This window comes from Oreochromis niloticus, linkage group LG12 (genome assembly GCF_001858045.2).
Source record: "Oreochromis niloticus isolate F11D_XX linkage group LG12, O_niloticus_UMD_NMBU, whole genome shotgun sequence".
In the NCBI taxonomy this organism is placed as follows: domain Eukaryota; kingdom Metazoa; phylum Chordata; class Actinopteri; order Cichliformes; family Cichlidae; genus Oreochromis; species Oreochromis niloticus.
The window spans coordinates 23,170,799-23,188,977 of record NC_031977.2 but is presented as its reverse complement, the minus strand read 5'-3'; the positions used below and the strand labels follow the sequence as shown (position 1 = coordinate 23,188,977).

The window sequence follows — 18,179 nt, the reverse complement described above, 5'->3', positions numbered from 1 at the left end:
ATAGCAATGGCCAACAAAATTAATAAGAGAATCATAACAGCCACAAAATAACTTGTCCAAAAGGAGGCAAGACAAAAAATGGGAGATGAACGGCTAGAGAGCAGAGACCAATGAAGCAATCAGTTCAATAAAGATTTAAGATTCTCGACAGCTTGGGCCCAGAGTTTAACTATGTCTTCTTTAGCTCTGCAGATTAAGGGTATGGAGAGTTTAAGATAAGCACATCCATGAAAGTGAGCAGCCATTGCTGCCAAATGAGCATTTGAAGTTTCCACCTTGTGGCAAACAACTTCTTAGCAGCTCTGAAACCAGCTAAAAACACTCATGTCTGAGCCTTATGCAATCAATGTAAGTTGATCTAAATAATTTAAAATTGAAATGTATGGGGAAAGTGAACCAGAAGTATGTAATAAACACAGATTTTCTTAAACCATCATTTACAGCAAGCTAAGTGGCACTGACTAATGTCTAGTTTTAGAGCTGTGAGCAATGCACCCACATGGAGATTAAAAGCCTGGTGCATACTTTATATGAAGATGCTATAGAAAGAATTAAAACTTGTGAGAAAAGTTCAAATAAAGGTGCTTTTTATATCCCAACTTAAAAGTTTGAAATGTGTGAGATGTGTGAGGAATGAATTAATGAATTCTTTGGCAAAAAATAGAAATCACCTAAAAAGCCTTAAATAATAATTTAAAGTTGCATCTACAAACCTGTATGGAAGTTTTAACGTTATTTCATATAAATTGTAATAAGTAATTAAACTAAACATGTATGTGGCCAATATAGACTCACCAGTTAACCTAACATAGAAAAATGTGGAAGGAAAACCAGAGAGAAGGGAGGGAGCATGAAGGGGAACAGGAAGAACATGCAAACTAAACACAGGAAGTCCTCACCTGACCAGACCATTTGAAACCAGAACCAGCAGTACTGACCACTGCACCACCATCACGGTGCCCCCATCAGGTAAAAGTATTATTAGCATTAGTAATATGTTGGAGAAAGCATTCATGAAACCACAAATGAATGTTTCCATACCTAAAAGCAATTTTTTTGTGTATTTTTCTAATGTTTAGTTTAGTTTTTCTTATTGCGATATCCAACCTCTACTGTCTTATTAGACCCTCATCAGTCTGTTTTCTTTTAACTAAGATCTGCTCATTATTTTGGTTAATTCCAATTACAGGAATGCAACAAGGATGCAATTTAAGCTTATTTTGCATGGAGTGTTTGCAGCATTACAATATGTTTAATCAACAGTAACACATCTTAAAAATGAAGTGTCTGCAGTGGATGGAAGTTGGTAATTAAAAATTTCACATTGAAATTAATATGTCCTTGTACATTAGAAAAGTAATCACACTGGGAACTGTTCAAGTGGCTGTGCTGTTAAACAAAAGTTTAGGCATTGAAAAGTGTAATGAGATCATGTTGAAACAGTGCAGTCTAACGTGTTTTATTAACATGCTGTTCATTACGTTGAGACACAGAACTGAGAACACTGGAGTTTCCTTACTTCAGTGATTTATTAGAGACATGAAGTTAGCACACTGATGGTTTTCCTCTACCACACCTCCTCACCTGCTTGAAATTCACTCACTGCGTTTTCATTAAACCTTACAGCTTAAGTTCACCCCTGTTTTTTTAAATTTGTATATGCACTTATGTGCTCGCTGTTTCATGTTTATGTCCTCACTCCCCTGTACCCCCCCTATTCCCCCCTCCAAATTTATCTTCAGCCTTACCTTATTTCTATGTTACCCCAAAATTGCTGTCAGGGCATCAAAAAGAGGGGAAGAAGAGATAGCAAAGAAAGCAGAATATGAAGAACCCAATAACCCAGTTCACTGAGTAGATGTAGATGATGACCATGTCCATGTCAAATCGCCAGCCACGAGTGTCATCCTCGAAATCCATGGTGTCCAGAGGGTAGCCTTCTCCGTGGGGGAACTGGCGCCTAGCAATAGGAGTCGACTGCCTCTGGAAGCCTGGTTTAAATGAGAAATAAGTCATTTCGTGTAGTTAAAAAAGCAACAATTTCCTCTGGGGTAATTAACACATAACCTCAGTGTTTTGATAAATGTTAGACAACAGATTTTAATACAACTAGAGCTGCTATTGAAGACATTTACAAATTCATACAAATGAAAAATGCACCGGATTATTTTTAGTCTTCTGTGAGGCCTTGAGGTACAATTATGATAAATAGATAGCACAGCATACACGTGCCATATTGTCAAAAGTCACAAACAAAAGCGCTCTTTAAGTGCAGCTTCACAGAATACCAGATATGTTTTATATAGTTTTGTTGTTGTTGTTGTTGCAGATGACATTGCTTAAATATGACCCCACTTTAGAGGGAATTAAAAACTTGCCTCCAAAGATGCGGAAGAGTTTTCTGCAGCTCGGGAGAGGCCACTTTGCACAGCTTGCTTTCTGAAAGTTCTGTTTCCGGGAAAGGTACTCCTTTGGAAAGAATGTTCTTGCTGTTTGGTTTAGCTCTATATAAATACATATTTTAAAAAAAGACACAAAGTTAACACAATAAAAAAAACCTGACCATTTTAATCACTTCTTCATAGCTTGGCTAGATATGTTTGATTTAATCAACACATTCACAGCACATGTAGCGTCACTAGCTTCTCTGATTATCTCCTTGTTCTGTGACCTTGGCTTTGGTAATCAACACGACAGTCTAATCTTGTCATCTAATCATTAACAAGGGCCCTCAGTGTTTCTACAGTCCTCCTCCTCATCTAATCCATGCCGCTCACTTTCTACTATATACATCTAGAAATAGGCTGGGATGAATAATAAAAGTTTTTCAGTGATTCATAAATTTGACCAAAATCAAACTGGATTATATCTAATAAATTATCTCAAGGTGACAAAATACATTTTTTAGCACAAACCACAGAAATATACACCATACATATATTATTACAGTAATAACTTCTATTACACTGCTTAACATTGTGGGGAAAAGGTTTCCCTACAGCTTTAGGGTTCCAAAGAAACCCTAAAACATCTGTTCCTATTATTACAGTTCATTTCCACCCACGGGGAATACTATTTCTTATTTCCATTAGAAAGCACTGAATCAAAGTGTTCAGACTGTGTTTGATTTTGTCTTCTCAGTCTAAGTGACTCATCTGGTCAAAGCTGAACTTAGGTCTACTCTCCTCCCCGTGGGACATCTGCAGCTGGGCCCTCTGAACAATCTGCAGCTTAGATGTTGTGTAGCAGCCAACATAGGAATAAACATATAGCTGAAATCGTTTGTCTTTAAAGTCAGATTTTTACATGAAGTTGTTTTTTTTTTTTAACCTTTCTCGCTTTATTCAGTCTTTAGTGCTGAGGAAGTTTGATTAAGTCGTTATACAGTAAGTGGTCCTTGTTCATCATCTCACCTTTTTGGAAGAAAACATGCGTGATGATTGTTCTGCACAGGGGGCAGGGGGTATTAGTGGGGCTGTTCTTAGCCAGCGTCCTAAGACAGGGCTCACAGAAGATGTGATTGCACGGATGGCACATGTAAGGACTGAAGTACACATCCAAGCATACAGCGCAGATGTAGCCCTCTCTGTCCCCGGTAGTCAGGGCCTCATCGTCCTCACTGCTGCTGCTGGATGGGTTTCCTGTTGAACTCTGGGAGAAAACAGAAGTAGAAAAGAAACATTTTAACTGTTAAAAATATCTTTTCTTGTGTGACCACAAACCTGCTTATGTTTGCATGCGTGCATATTTAAAGCTCCAATATTAGAATGATAAAACCCATTTTTGCACAGTTTTGGCTATGTGGACTAACCTCTCAGATAGTTATATTAGTATCCTGCCTAGGATTGGATAACAGCAATAGGAGAGAGCAATCCAGAGATTTGACCCTTCACATATTAGATGTTAAGTATAAATTATCACTACAAGATGCTACCAGTTAGCACTAAAAATAAGTGAAAATGTCCTCTTTCACAGTTCTCTTCTATTTGAATTTCTTTTCTCTTTTGATGAATGTAACCCTCTTTGACACCCATCCAAACAGCATAATAATATGTGTGAGGACATGAGGGTGTCAGGTGTGAGTTCAGTCAAGTGAAATGTCTGCCTACCTACATTTTCACACATCTTACTGTAAAGCATAAACATTGTTTGTTAGAGAGAGCAGTCTGACCCATTATTGGCATTAATTCAAACTCCTTTTACTTCATAGAAAACCAATAGAGGTGCATCTTAGGATGTGTCACTTTATATCTGTTGCAGTTTGTCAGTTAAGCCCTACTATGAGCCCTCTTAACCTCTACTGGATAAAAACAGAAGGTGGGTTATTTTGGATCTAGTTAGTATTCTCTTTCATCATGCAGAGCATCTGCTACACTCTTTCCTTACTTCCTCTCTTCTCCTCAACAGTTAATTTACCCTCATCCCTCACTTTTTATGGTTCCAAATTTCAGCTATAACTCCATGATGTAACAAAAGCTCTTTTTAAAAATAGTAGCTAGGGCTCTCCAAGTCACCCACCGCCTCCTCAAACACGTGTTGTGTTGGCAGACCCCTGGGAATTGAAGCTTCACTGTTTAAAAAAAATCCTGGGGGTGTTTCCAAAGTAATTACTATTTTCTCACCCTAGGGGAGCTCCAGGGACTTCCCAGTCACATCAGCCCATCCTCCCAAGGTGTGTCATTAAAAGAGAGGAGAGAACACAGAGCACACGGTGTCTAAGTAAGCATAGATGCTGAGGCTCTCCTGGCAACATGTATGGTGGCATGCCAGCTTTTTCTAGGTTACAATCATACACTGGTATATAAATGAATAAGAGCGTGCTCTATGACATACAGAACCAAAGTTTAGACTAAAAAAACCCTGCTAATTCATAGATAAAACCTATAACTGAGTGAAGCTTTATTTGATAGCGCTGCTGCACCACAAAAAATTTGCATTTCCTTTACAAAATGTGTTTCTGCAGAATAGCAGCTAAAACCACACTTTAGTTTTTTTTTTCCAGCAGCTGGAAACAAGCCAACACTAAATGTCTCTGCATTACTCAGGATGAAATCACATCCTGTGGTTTGTTTTTATACAACAGCATCTCCTCTTGCTTTGTCCTACGACACTTTACTCAGAAACAAATTCAAACAAGCCAGCACAAACCAAGAAGGCAGCTGCATGATAAGATGCAGTAAGTGAAGACAGTTTAAAAAGGGGATAAAGAAGTAAAACATTCTGTATTGTACAGAATATTGTTAAAACACATTGTGAAAATCCAAAATCAAAAGAGGGCTATCTGACCAGTGTGCCCAATAGCAGTGTGTGTTCTAGGTTTTTATATTCTCCCAATTAAGAATAAGTGCAAAATTTCTGTCAGTAGAAATTTTCACAGAGCTGAGAAATGATTGTAAATAAAGACTCTGATAAATAAGCAAGAACTGGGTACTGGGTATTAAAATGAATTGTTTAAAAAATATTGAATATACAGTGGCTTGCAAAAGTATTCGGCCCCCTTGAACTTTTCGACATTTTATCACATTACAGCCACAAACATGAATCAATTTCATTGGAATTCCACGTGAAAGACCAATACAAAGTGGTGTACACGTGAGAAGTGGAACGAAAATTATACAGGATTCCAAACATTTTTTACAAATAAATAACTGAAAAGTGGGGTGTGCATAATTATTCAGCCCCCTGAGTCAATACTTTGTAGAACCACCTTTTGCTGCAATTACAGCTACCAGTCTTTTAGGGTATGTCTCTACCAGCTTCGCACATCTACAGACTGAAATCCTTGCCCATTCTTCTTTGCAAAAGAGCTCCACAACTGCCCTGTGACGGCCTCAGGGGTTGTCTAAGAGAATGTTGGGAGCAACAACACCATGAAGTCCAAAGAACACACCAGACAGGTCAGGGATAAAGTTACTGAGAAATTTAAAGCAGGCTTAGGCTACAAAAAGATTTCCCAAGCCTTGAACATCCCACAGAGCACTGTTCAAGCTATCATTCAGAAATGGAAGGAGTATGGCACAACTGTAAACCTACCAAGACAAGGCCGTCCACCTAAAGTCACAGGCCGAACAAGGACAGCGCTGATCAGAAATGCAGCCAAGAGGCCCATGGTGACTCTGGACGAGCTGCAGAGATCTACAGCTCAGGTGGGGGAATCTGTCCATAGGACAACTATTAGTCATGCACTGCACAAAGTTGGCCTTTATGGAAGAGTGGCAAGAAGAAAGCCATTGTTAACAGAAAACCATAAGAAGTCCCGTTTGCAGTTTGCCACAAGCCATGTGGGGGACACAGCAAACATGTGGAAGACGGTGCTCTGGTCAGATGAGACCAAAATGGAACTTTTTGGCCAAAATACAAAACCCTATGTGTGGCGGAAAACTAACACTGCACATCACTCTGAACACACCATCCCCACTGTCAAATATGGTGGTGGCAGCATCATACTCTGGGGGTGCTTCTCTTCAGCAGGGACAGGGAAGCTGGTCAGAGTTGATGGGAAGATGGATGGAGCCAAATACAGGGCAATCTTGGAAGAAAACCTCTTGGAGTCTGCAAAAGACTTGAGACTGGGGCGGAGGTTCACCTTCCAGCAGGACAACGGCCCTAAACATAAAGCCAGGGCAACAATGGAATGGTTTAAAACAAAACATATCCATGTGTTAGAATGGCCCAGTCAAAGTCCAGATCTAAATCCAATCGAGAATCCATGGGAAGATCTGAAAACTGCTGTTCAGAAACGCTGTCCATCTAATCTGACTGAGCTGGAGCTGTTTTGCAAAGAAGAATGGGCAAGGATTTCAGTCTCTAGATGTGCAAAGCTGGTAGAGACATACCCTAAAAGACTGGCAGCTGGAATTGCAGCAAAAGGTGGTTCTACAAAGTATTGACTCAGGGGGCTGAATAATTACGTGCACCCCACTTTTCAGTTATTTATTTGTAAAAAATGTTTGGAATCAATTGATCAGTTTTTAGACAACATAACTCTCCCAAAATTATCAGACACTCAAGCAATGGCACTAGATTCGCCACTGACACCAGGTGAACTCCAGGAAGCCCTGATAAGTATGCCCAATAATAAGGCTCCAGGCCCAGATGGCTTTCCTGCAGAATTCTACAAAGAATTCTGGACGATTCTAGCACCAGTTTTATACAGAACGTTGTTGGAAATCAAAGAAAATGGCAGACTTCCATCAAATATGAATTCTGCAAACATTAATCTCTTACTAAAACCAGGCAAAGACCCTGTATATCCCTCAAGCTATCGTCCAATATCCCTTATAAATGTAGACCTCAAAATAATCTGCAAAGCTCTCTCAAAGAGATTAGAGAAAATAACCCCCCTCTTAATTCATCCTGACCAAACTGGTTTCATAAAAGGTAGGCACTCATCAACAAATACACGTAGATTACTTAATTTGATAGACTACTCATACAGTAAAAACCTTGAAACTACAATATTTTCTTTAGATGCAGAAAAAGCGTTTGACAGAGTTAACTGGAAATTTCTATTTGCAACTTTACACAAATTTGGTTTTGGATCCTCTTTCATCAACTGGTTAAAAATATTATATAATTCCCCAACAGCTTGTGTGAGAACAAATGACCAGACATCCTCCAGCTTCTGTCTCCTGAGGGGCACCAGGCAGGGATGCCCACTCTCCCTTCACTGTTTGCAATTTTTATCGAACCACTAGCAGCAGCAATTAGACAGAATTCAGTAATTAAGGGCATAAAATGCAAGAATGTAGAACATAAAATCAGCCTTTATGCGGATGATGTGTTACTCTTTCTCCAAAATTCACAAACCAATATCTCTGGGGTGATTGAACTGATAAACTCTTTTGCAAGAATATCAGATTACTCAATTAACTGGTCAAAATCTACAGTCCTTCCGATTAATTGCTCCTTCCATAATTCCTCTTCTACTCCACTGCAATCGGGAAATATAAAATATTTAGGTATTAATGTATCTCCCAAGCTTGCAGATCTAACTAAATTAAACCATATCCCACTTTTAAAGAAGGTAGAAGGTGATCTGGCTAGGTGGAAATGTCTACCCATATCACTCATGGGAAGGGTTGCCGCGATAAAAATGATGGTATTACCAAAAATAAATTATTTATTCTCAATGATCCCAACTAAACCGCCGCAAGATTGGTTCAGATCTCTAGATTCATATATGTCCAAATTCCTTTGGAAAAATAAGCCCCCACGTATAAGCTTAAAAACACTACAAAAGACCAAGGATAAAGGAGGATTAGAACTACCTAACTTTCAGCACTACTTCTTAGCCAACAGGCTTCAGTTTATCTCAGGATGGCTAAAACATACCCTCTTAGATGAACCTTGGCTAGATGTAGAACAAGCACTTTGCAATAATCTAGAGATTTCAGATCTACCATTTATCAGCTCAAACATCCAACGACATGAATGCTTTAAAAGCATCAACATCAGCTCTTCTCTGACAGCGTGGTGGGAGTTTCTGAAGTTGACAGAGTCTTCATTAATCCCATGCAAACGTACACCTATCTGGAACAACCCTGACATATTACAAAACAATAATATGATAAACTTTTCAGATTGGAGTAGTAAAGGAATCAAATACTTAGAACATATACTAGAAGGAACAGAATTTATTTCATTTGACAGACTAGTTACACAATATGGGATCAACAAGAAACGATTTTTAGAATATCAACAAATTAAATCCATAATAAAAAAGAGATTTAAACCGGGTCAAGTTGAACTACAAACGCCACCAAGTGTGGTTCAATTTCTTACTCTTAAAACCCCCAAATTACTATCCAAAATATACAGAATGCTTTCTAAAACAGATGAATCAATATCACTTCCTATTGCAAAATGGGAAGCGGATTTATCAGTTAACTTTGACCAAAACTTCTGGTCTCAGATTTGCTTAAAAACCTTTCATCTAATTAGAAATCCCAGTCTTCAATTAATTCAATACAAAATACTACATAGAGTGCACTATACAGGCCATCGGATGTTCAAGATGGGCTTTACGTCTACCAACAACTGCTCACACTGCCAAACCAATTCACCGGACAATTATATCCACGCTCTTTGGTTCTGTCCACCAGTTCAGAAGTTTTGGCGTGAGATATGTGAAGACTTATCAAAGTGTCTGAAATGTAACATTCCAACTTCCCCTTTAGTATGTTTGTTGGGCAGCTTAGATAATGTCACTCCGGAAAAGAATATAGCCCATATGGTTTTCACTGCCCTATGCATAGCCAAGAAAACAGTCCTCATGAACTGGAAAAATAAAAATAATCTTAATTCTAACCAATATAGAAATTATCTATTAGATTACATTAGTCTTGATACAGCCTCTGCCACCACATCAGATCAATTGCTCTGGGCTCCTTTGATCAGCTCCATCACCTAGTGGGGGTGGGGGGTCTTAGTTTGGTCCCGCCTTCACTGTTGTGATTGGTGTGGGGGTAGGGACGGGCTTAGGGCATCAGGGGGTTCCCCGGGAGCATCTTCCTTGGGGGCTCAACCCGGGATAACGGTCATGGCCAATTAGGGGCTCTGTTGGCTCTTAGGTGACGGTTTCCTCGTGGCTGCGTGCAGCAGGGCTAGGGGAGGGTCTGTGCTGACGGACGTGGGTTACTGACCTGGTAGCCTGGCTGCCCCTGGGTGGGTCCGGGATGGGCGTGAGGTTCTGGGGGCACTCCGTCTCTGGGCTGGGGCCCTGGCCAAGCCTCAGGGGCTTGGGTCCTGGTTGGTGTGTTGCCGGGGTTGTGGGCGGGTGGGTGTATGGGGGCCCAGTCCTGGCGCAGGGTGCCGCCTGTGCATCGAACCACCTGGGGGGCTCTTCAACTGGTGGGGGAGGTTGTCAAATCCTGCAGGAGATTTCCTCTCTTCAGGAACTCTCTCTGCAGGAGGGGGAGATACAGGAGAGGTGGAGGAAGATCTCAGCCTGGGCGTCTATTGTCTTGTGTAGTCTGGAAGATGAGTGGATGATGGGGTGGGTGCAGTTTTCTCTGTGGTGGGGTCGGGTGGACTGTCCCGGGCTCTGTGGGGCTGGGCGGCGTTGCTGCACTGGGCCCCGGTCCGGATGGGCCTGGGCCCCCTTTCCCTGGCGGGTTGCAGAGTATGGGGGTGCCTACTGGGGTCAGCGGGGGAGCTGGCCCCAGGGAGGGGTCACTTGCCCCTCCCTTCCTTCCCTCCCCATCTCCAGCTGCCTCCCTCTTCCCGCTCCACCACAATCACCCACACATGCAGGGCCTTGGGGTAGGGGTGTGTCACCAGGGTGCAGAGGAGACATCCCCCCTCTGTCCCCTTCTGGCTGCCTCTGCCTCAATTTTATCCCACAACTTAGACATTCACATTACTCACACTCTCATTACACATACATATAGGATCTTGGGGGTGGGCACGCTACACGGATTCCAAATTACCATCAGGGTGTACACCTCACCCCTGGCGTCGTTGCCCACCTCTCAATTTTAAATACACGTAGACATTGAGGGCTAGCAGGAGGGACTATACGCTTACCTGCTGCTCTGGCAGGTGGCTCCATGCCCTCCTGGGTTTTAAATGCACCTTAGAACACACATACATCAACACTACATAAGAGCGGGTGGAGGGAGGTTTGGAGTCTTCCTACACCCCCGTTCTCTGCGGCCTGCTGGAGCGGGGGGGGCTAGGAGGAGGAGTTGGCCGTCCGACTGGGGTCTGGAATGTGGGGCCTCCCTGCTGCTGCGGAGTCGGGGCAGTCTGCTTCTCCCCACCGCAGGGAAAAGGGTAACATCACCTGGGTCTGGGCGCAGTTTCCCCCTCCAGGGGCAAGGGTACCTAGACTCGGGGCTTAGAGTACGCTTGGGGAGTGTGATTGTGTGTACAGCGTCTCTTTATGTCCGTCTCCACGTTGGGTGAGTGTTGAGTAATTGTATATGAGAGCATGAGGGTGGGAATAGATGTTTGTATCTGTGTGTGCCTGTTTGTCTGTGTCTTTATGTCAGGTTGGGTATCAGACGCCACCTCTCTGGGGACATCTCAGGCCCTCCAAGGTTTGGAGGCCCATCTCCCCCACCACTTCCCCTGCCGGTGGCAGACGCCCTCAGACATCGGTGCGTTGGTGGTTCTTTGTGTCCGGGGGTGGGCGCCCAGGTACCCACCGGCTCACTCCTTGGCGGCTGCTTATCGGGGCCTGGAGCCTGGGGCTCGCTCGGGCCACTTCGGGGATGGGGTGCCCTCGGCCTCTCAGCCCGGGGCTCGGTCACTCAGGCACAGCTGGCTGCCGGCGGAGCTCACGGGCACGTCACTGCAACCCCCCCGGCTTCTGCTCCGCGGCTGCTGAGTGACCCCTCATCTGGGACTCTCCTCAGCTCTTTCTGGGATAGTGGCGCGGCTGCCCCTCTGTTGGTCTTCCTTGGTCTCTTGTGTTCTGGGGGCCTCTGGATGTCTGGAGTTTTGATCTCCTCCATACCTGCTTCATGCCCTGGAGGACGGGGCAGTGGCCCCCACACCCTCTAGCAGATCATTACATGAAGGAACCTTTTAAAAACAAGCGCGTTCATGCTCACAGGTGCACACACGGGTGATCACACACACAAACTACACCCTTTTTGGCTCCTACCTCAAAGCACACTGTGCGCTGTCGATCCTACGTGCTGCACAATAATGTTTAATATTTAGTATTTACTGTCATATTCCCATATATCATTGTGATGTTGTTTATTACTCTCGTTTTCTTCTGCTTGCTTTCTTTTTTTCTTTCTCAACAGGTGATCCAGGTGATCGATATATGTATTTTTTGTCTGCTTATTCTGTTGGTTTTTGGTTTTTGCCCTTCTCCCCCGTCCCTCTTCTCAGCTGTTTTTCTTTCCCTCTTTCTTTCTCCCCTTTCTTTCCACCAGTCAAGTCTGTCCCGTATTCAGCAAGTCAAAATAAAATAAACAATAAAAGGTGAATCAAATGGACCATTACGGCAAGGCTGGGATGGTCCATTTGGTAAAGTAAATCCGTTGGGCATCTTTCTTCGCCTTTAGACAATAATTCTGATGGCAAAAGAACCAAACGGGACAGGTTTAAAAAAAAAAAAAAAAAAAAAAAAAAAAAAAAAAAAAAAATGTTTGGAATCATGTATGATTTTCGTTCCACTTCTCACGTGTACACCACTTTGTATTGGTCTTTCACATGGAATTCCAATAAAATTGATTCATGTTTGTGGCTGTAATGTGACAAAATGTGGAAAAGTTCAAGGGGGCCGAATACTTTTGCAAGCCACTGTATGTTGGGTTTTCAATGTCTTCTGAAAGTTAGCTGAGAAGATCAATATATAAGGGTGTGCTAAGTGTGGAGCAGGAGCAAGGCGACGATTGGCTTAGCTTCGGATAAATGAAGGAAGGAAGGAAGGAAGAAGCTAGCTGGCTTCATCCAGTGTACACCAAAATGCACCCGCCTTCAAATCTATTTGAAAATCCATCATTTTTTTTATTATTAGGACATAATAAAAAAAATCATTTGGTTTTTGCTAGAGTCTGTCAGCTTCAGATGAACGACAACACATTATATACTACAGTGTCGTTTTCTATTTATTGAGCCTATACAGCAATGGAGACACAGCGTATGAAAAACCAAGCACACCCCCATCATTCAGTAGTTTGCAGAACTATTCTTAGCAGCAGTAAGTTTAAATAATGGTTTTCTGTATGATTTTTATCAGTCTCTCACATCATTGTGGGGGAAATCTGAGCCATTCTTTTTTACAGCGTTGCTACAGTTCACTAAGATTTGCAGGCATTTGTTCATGCACAGCTCTCTCGAGGTCCCACGACAGCATTTTATTTTGGAGTAGGTCTGGATTTTCTTCCTTTCTTTTTCAGCCATGCAAGTAGATTTGCTGGTGTGCTGAGGTCCTGTCGCATGACCCAGTTTATTTACACACCAAGTCCAATGAATAACAAAGAGAAATATCTTAACTAACAACAGCACAATCTGTAGGAGGACAAAGGATTAGGAAATTGATCATACGAAAGTGTCGGAGCAACTAATTTGACTTTCGGTAACAGAGCAGTCAGAGTAATTTCAGTCTGCCAACGTGACTGCAGCTCTGCAGCAGCCAATCAAAATGGAATCTGCTCTTTTGTCTGGTCGGTTTTGAAGGGCTCTCTGCCCAAGCCTCATCATGCAACTAATTCAGATGTAACCCCACTTTAAACCGCGCACACAATGGCTATTGAAATGAGCTGGTTGCTGATATAGCTTTCGAGAGCCAGAGTCTAGATGAAACAAACAGACACACACACATGTGTAAGTCACATGCTGTAATATAAAGTACCATGAGTAAAAGCAGTGAAAAATAGATGCAGTGCAAAAACAAAAACAACAGGCCTATTGTTTGTACCTGTTGTTTTGTACCACATGATTATGTGGTACGGATCTTTATTTATTTACCATGTTGTGCTATAAATACATCTTTAAGTAGATAAATTCAATCATTTAAAGGTGATGTGCCTGAGTATAAATTTCAGGACTTACTCAGTTAAAAACATTTGGTATTTGGTGTGTCTTTAATCCTTAAAGTCCATAAAGACTACATATTAAAAAATATATTATCCTGGGTATTAATTACTGGATCTAGTAATTACTAGATCATTTAGTGATCTAATAACCGGCTCTGTGACTCGTCTTGTGGTGATACTTAAACCTCTGTGATGTCAGTGTACAGTGCCAGTCACCTGTCTGCTCTCTTGCTGTTGACTTTGTCTCCATTTCTCCCTTCTCCGCTGTCTCCTCCGCAAACTTTTAATCCTGTTCCTCTCCCTTTTACTCATCCTCCTCTCACAAGGAACACAAGGTTGCGCCACTGCTGAGGACATGCTTTGACTCATCACCCTTACCACCCCACTGCCTCCTTCATCGCCATCCTCCACATTCTCTTCATCACCCTCATCCTCTTCTTCCCCTCTTAGCTCAGAGAAGGTCAAAGATCGTCCAGTTGCTGACCCTGGTCTCACCTCCACCCAGAAAGGATCTGGCTCCCTGAGTGAACTTAGTGAGTAGAGGTGCAAGTCTCCTGCAGCTGGTCTGGATGAAGGTCTCTGAGGTGACCGAGGTATGGACCTGGTATGAGTAGCAAACCGAGGGGACAGAGCGTTTGAATTGGAAGTGAAGGTCCAGTTGCAGCCAGTGCCCTGGAGTTGAGAGCAGGTGTGTCCTCTCTGCAAGTTGCTCGATCCTTCTCCAAGTTCCAAAATGTTGTTTAACTGAAGATCAGAATTATTACTTGACAAACTTCCAGTGCTTTCTCTTCTCTGTCTATACTGTGCTTCATCTCCCTGTGTTTCATCTCTTTCTGCCATTCTTCTTTCCATGGATTTCCCTCTTTCTCTGCCTCCCAGATCTCCAGCAGTTATTGTCTCCTCACCCCTGTCTTGGTTTTGCTCTCTCCAGCTTCCTTTGTTGTCCTCACTGCAGGTCTTTTTGCGTGCTTTTCCCCCTGACAGCGAAGGTCTCACCAGCACATTGCTTGACCTTCCCTCGCCTGCTGGATTTACACTCCTTTGCCTAGATCTCTCCACCTTTGGTGTGTGAGTCTCATTAGTACTGGTTTCCTCACCAGCATCCTCAGCTTCGCTACATCCATCTCTGTTCGAGCCATTTACACTAGAAGCTCCCACGTGGGAGCTCATCATGGCTCATTCAAAGCACCTCGCCCACCAGTGGAAGACATCTGAAGCAACTTCACCCAGCTAGCCTGGTTTTTCCCCTGTCATCCTTTTCCTGCTCTTCTTTCCCACTTCTTCTGGATGTATAGACTGAAGCTCTTTATTAAGAGCAACAGGGACTGTTCGAGTGCAGAGGTGGTGAGCAGTGGTGCTCTCTATCCTGCCCCTGTTAGCCCACTGGGGCATTCCACTCTGTTGACAAAGACAAAGTCCCCATAGTGAGCCCCACTGCAATAGGTGCACTGTTAAAGGCCTTGCTATTGTCCTTCGTGACCTATAGAAAGCACACCACTATGGAACCAGCAGACTCACAAAAATGAAGTGAAATAGCCAGAGCCACCTTTTTTCCCCTCATGCCCACAACCGTGGTGTCAGCTTTTTTCACTTACTGGTTGATAAGCACAGCACAGTGTGTGTGTGTGTGTGCGTGTGCGTGTGTGTGTGCGTGTGTGTGTGCGTGTGTGTGTGTGTGTGTGTGTGCATGTGTTGCTGCTGCTTCCTTGTCAAAGCATTTCAGTGGTCTAGCAAACTTTTAGACTTGAATTAAAATAAAAAATCCTACCATACCAAATAAAATGGTGCTTTGTTCCTTTATTTAAAAACAGAAAAAAGAAAAGAAGAGAATAAGAATTTATTTACTGCTGTTAACAGCAGAATTTAGTTTTCCTGGGCTGGATCAGAGAAAGACAAGCAAGGAATTGTCTGAATTTGTAAGTAATTAAAAAAGATGTACATGAAAATCAGGAAGAAATGCACTTTTTCCCCTCGTGTAAGGTGATGCTTGTGTTTGTTTTTTTTTTGGTTTTTGAATTGAATAAAATTGAATTGAACTGAATTGAAAAACATTCAATTAAATGCATTTTTATTTGTATAGTCCCAAATCACAACAACAGTTGCCTCAAGTTGCTTTATATTGTAGGGTAAAGATGTGACAATAATACAGAGAAAACTCCAACAATCAGGACAAAATCCCAACAATTTATCAGTTCTTGGTTACTGGAATTTAAGGAGCCTGCTTTATAACTGAGGTTCTATTAAAAAGGTTATTACATGAAGTTATATATTGGTAGTTATCAAAATAATCATCCTTTCCACCCTTTCCCATTGTGAAGGTGGCTCTTCACACCTCCCTCACCTGTTTTCTATTCCTTCATTCTCATTATATTCTTGCCATTTCCTCTCATCTTTTGCCAGATTGTTTTGTCAGTTTGTTGCATCAGTCTATTGTCTTGTCTCTTTAATGTATTTATCATTTCCTGGCAATCTGATCTTTTATCCATCACTTATAGAGCAGTTAAATGAAAGCACTAAATTTATCCTGATTTTTTTTTCAGCACTTAGCTTTTATTACATGCTTTTATCATTTTTGCAGTGACTGTCATGTCTAATTGTTTCAAAGACAAATGACAAGAAAGGGTAATTTGTATCCTTTTAAAGGTGTCTGTCTTTGATAAAATTGTCATTGTAATAAGTACTTCCGTTACTTAGATTTTGGTTTCGCTGACATTCTGAGAAAATTGAGTGGCTCCCTCAATGCCAAGCAGTCAATCTGGAATTACATCAAGAGACAAATAAAAGTCAGATGTTATACAAAAGAACAGTGGCAAGCACTCAAAGATGCTTTGTACAACCTACCTGCCAAGTACCTTGAAAAAGGAAGAGAACAAGTGCCATTTATGGCACAGTGACAACCCCAAATTTTAATTTGATTTACTCTTTTGTTCTTTCTGATTCCCCACTCTTTGGTTGAAAGTGGTAATATGTTTTAAAACATCCTCGCATACCCTCCCCCTTCAAATTTAACACAAGGCTATATTTACCTGTGTCGTGTCAATTGATTTCCACACACACTGCAAGTATTATACAGAAAGAGCATGAAAGTTTAAGACTAATCTTTGTACTGGTATTTCAGGAGCTTCAAGAGATGGGAAAAGAATACACCCATTTTGATTGATAGATTCTCGCAGTTAAAATCAAAGTTAAGTGTCTAAAAACTGAAACCATCGTACAAAAAGAATGCAGAACAATGTTTTTAAAACATAACTCTGGAGTTTTTTTCAAACATGTTGAGTATTATCCTTGGTGGCGGGGGGGCACCTGGAGGCACAGGCTGGAACTAGTGTTGGATGAGTCTTATCCCAAATTAGCTTTAGTGATTTGAAAAAAAAAGTACTGAAAACAATCTTACAATCATGTCACTTTAGAACAACGGTAACCCTTTAGCTAGTCATAAGCTAATTCACTATAGCATCCACAACAGAAACCAGGTCTGCCAAATTCTGGATTCTTGAGCCATATGCTTTGCACACAGTCTGATGAAAGTGAAAAAAGGTTGGAATACTACTGTCCGGCTATTGCAATGGGAATTGTGATCAGTTTGTAGGAAAAAAACTTATTTCCACAAATACAGAAAATATAATTTGCCCATTATGCGCTCTGTTTATACATATTTTGTTGTCCATTTAAGCTTTTGTCATTTCTAGCTTCTAGCTAGAAAATTCACTTCAGGGCCCTTTTCCCAAATTGACATTTCTCATCTAAATATTTTTTCTTTTTAAATGTTTAATGATCACCTGGCCTTACTGGCCTCTGTGTGGAATTCTAATCAGAACTTTTAAGATTTTTTTTAAAATACGTTTTTTACATTCACTTATCTTCCATACAATCACCTCATAACAGACAGCTCACCCACAGCCTCCATCCCTCCACTTTGAGAAGTTCCTCACTAACTGCGTTATTCAGACTCCACTCTGACTCATTGCTGGCATTATTTGTTGGCTCGAATACACTTGAACACAAGGCAAGGGCTACAGCTGTTTTCAAGGGAACCCCCTCCTTCCTGTAATGTACGCATACAACCTACCCTGAACTCATATGTACTGATGGAGCAACGTCCACCATTTGGTGCAATATCATTCGAGTACAGCAGAGGGCAGCAGCATTCCTTTCAGGACTGCAGAGGAGCTGTCCCTGGTCCTGAAACTATCTTTCTCTCAGCGCTCTGGACATTTTTCAGCGCTCTGGACAACTTTTCTCCTTTTCACATCAAAATTGCAAAACTCCACTCGTAAACACGCTGTACGCATTTCTTGGTTGTAGTTTAAACTGTTTTAAAATATATTTTTAAAGATCCGTTTCAAACGAAGTTGTCTTATACAAAAACTTCATGGTAACCGACTATAGATACTCTTTTTAAAAATGTTTCCGTCTTAGGTAGCCCAACGACAAATTTGCTTCATTTGATAGTTAATTTTCTGATATCTCGTTATATTAAAAAAAGAAAAGAAAAAATCCTGTTTACTAGTTCTGGCTGATACCAACCCTTGCCGATGAAGGCTAAAACTAAACTTTAAAAAATGAATAAATAAACAAAATACTTTTGTCAGTGAGTCCAAAGAGTAAAATAAAGGAGATACAAAAAGGACAGTAGCTCTCTGCACCCTCGGCGGCGGTCTGTGATGAAAAACTAAGCAA

General features: G+C 41.7%; 1 protein-coding gene across 1 annotated transcript; it reads right to left on the bottom strand.

Moving 5' to 3' along the window:
- Positions 1-1,288: 1,288 nt before the first annotated feature.
- On the bottom strand, positions 1,289-18,173 carry rnf180a (ring finger protein 180a). The gene is made up of 4 exons (XM_005452137.4): positions 13,716-18,173; positions 3,414-3,651; positions 2,379-2,504; positions 1,289-1,991 (listed from the first exon to the last, which is right to left on the bottom strand). Exons 1-4 carry the CDS (start codon positions 14,670-14,672, stop codon positions 1,786-1,788), a joined length of 1,527 nt encoding a protein of 508 aa, XP_005452194.1. The 5' UTR covers positions 14,673-18,173; the 3' UTR covers positions 1,289-1,785.
- Positions 18,174-18,179: the final 6 nt, after the last annotated feature.

Coding starts and splice junctions, on each gene's coding strand:
- rnf180a (XM_005452137.4), bottom strand. CDS start 14,672: ATGATGAGCTCCCACGTGGGAGCTTCTAGTGTAAATGGCTCGAACAGA. Junction 3,652..13,715: donor AACAGCAAGAGAGCAGACAG/GTGACTGGCACT, acceptor GTTTTCTCCCAG/AGTTCAACAGGAAACCCATC. Junction 1,992..2,378: donor ACTCTTCCGCATCTTTGGAG/GCAAGTTTTTAA, acceptor CATTTAAACCAG/GCTTCCAGAGGCAGTCGACT.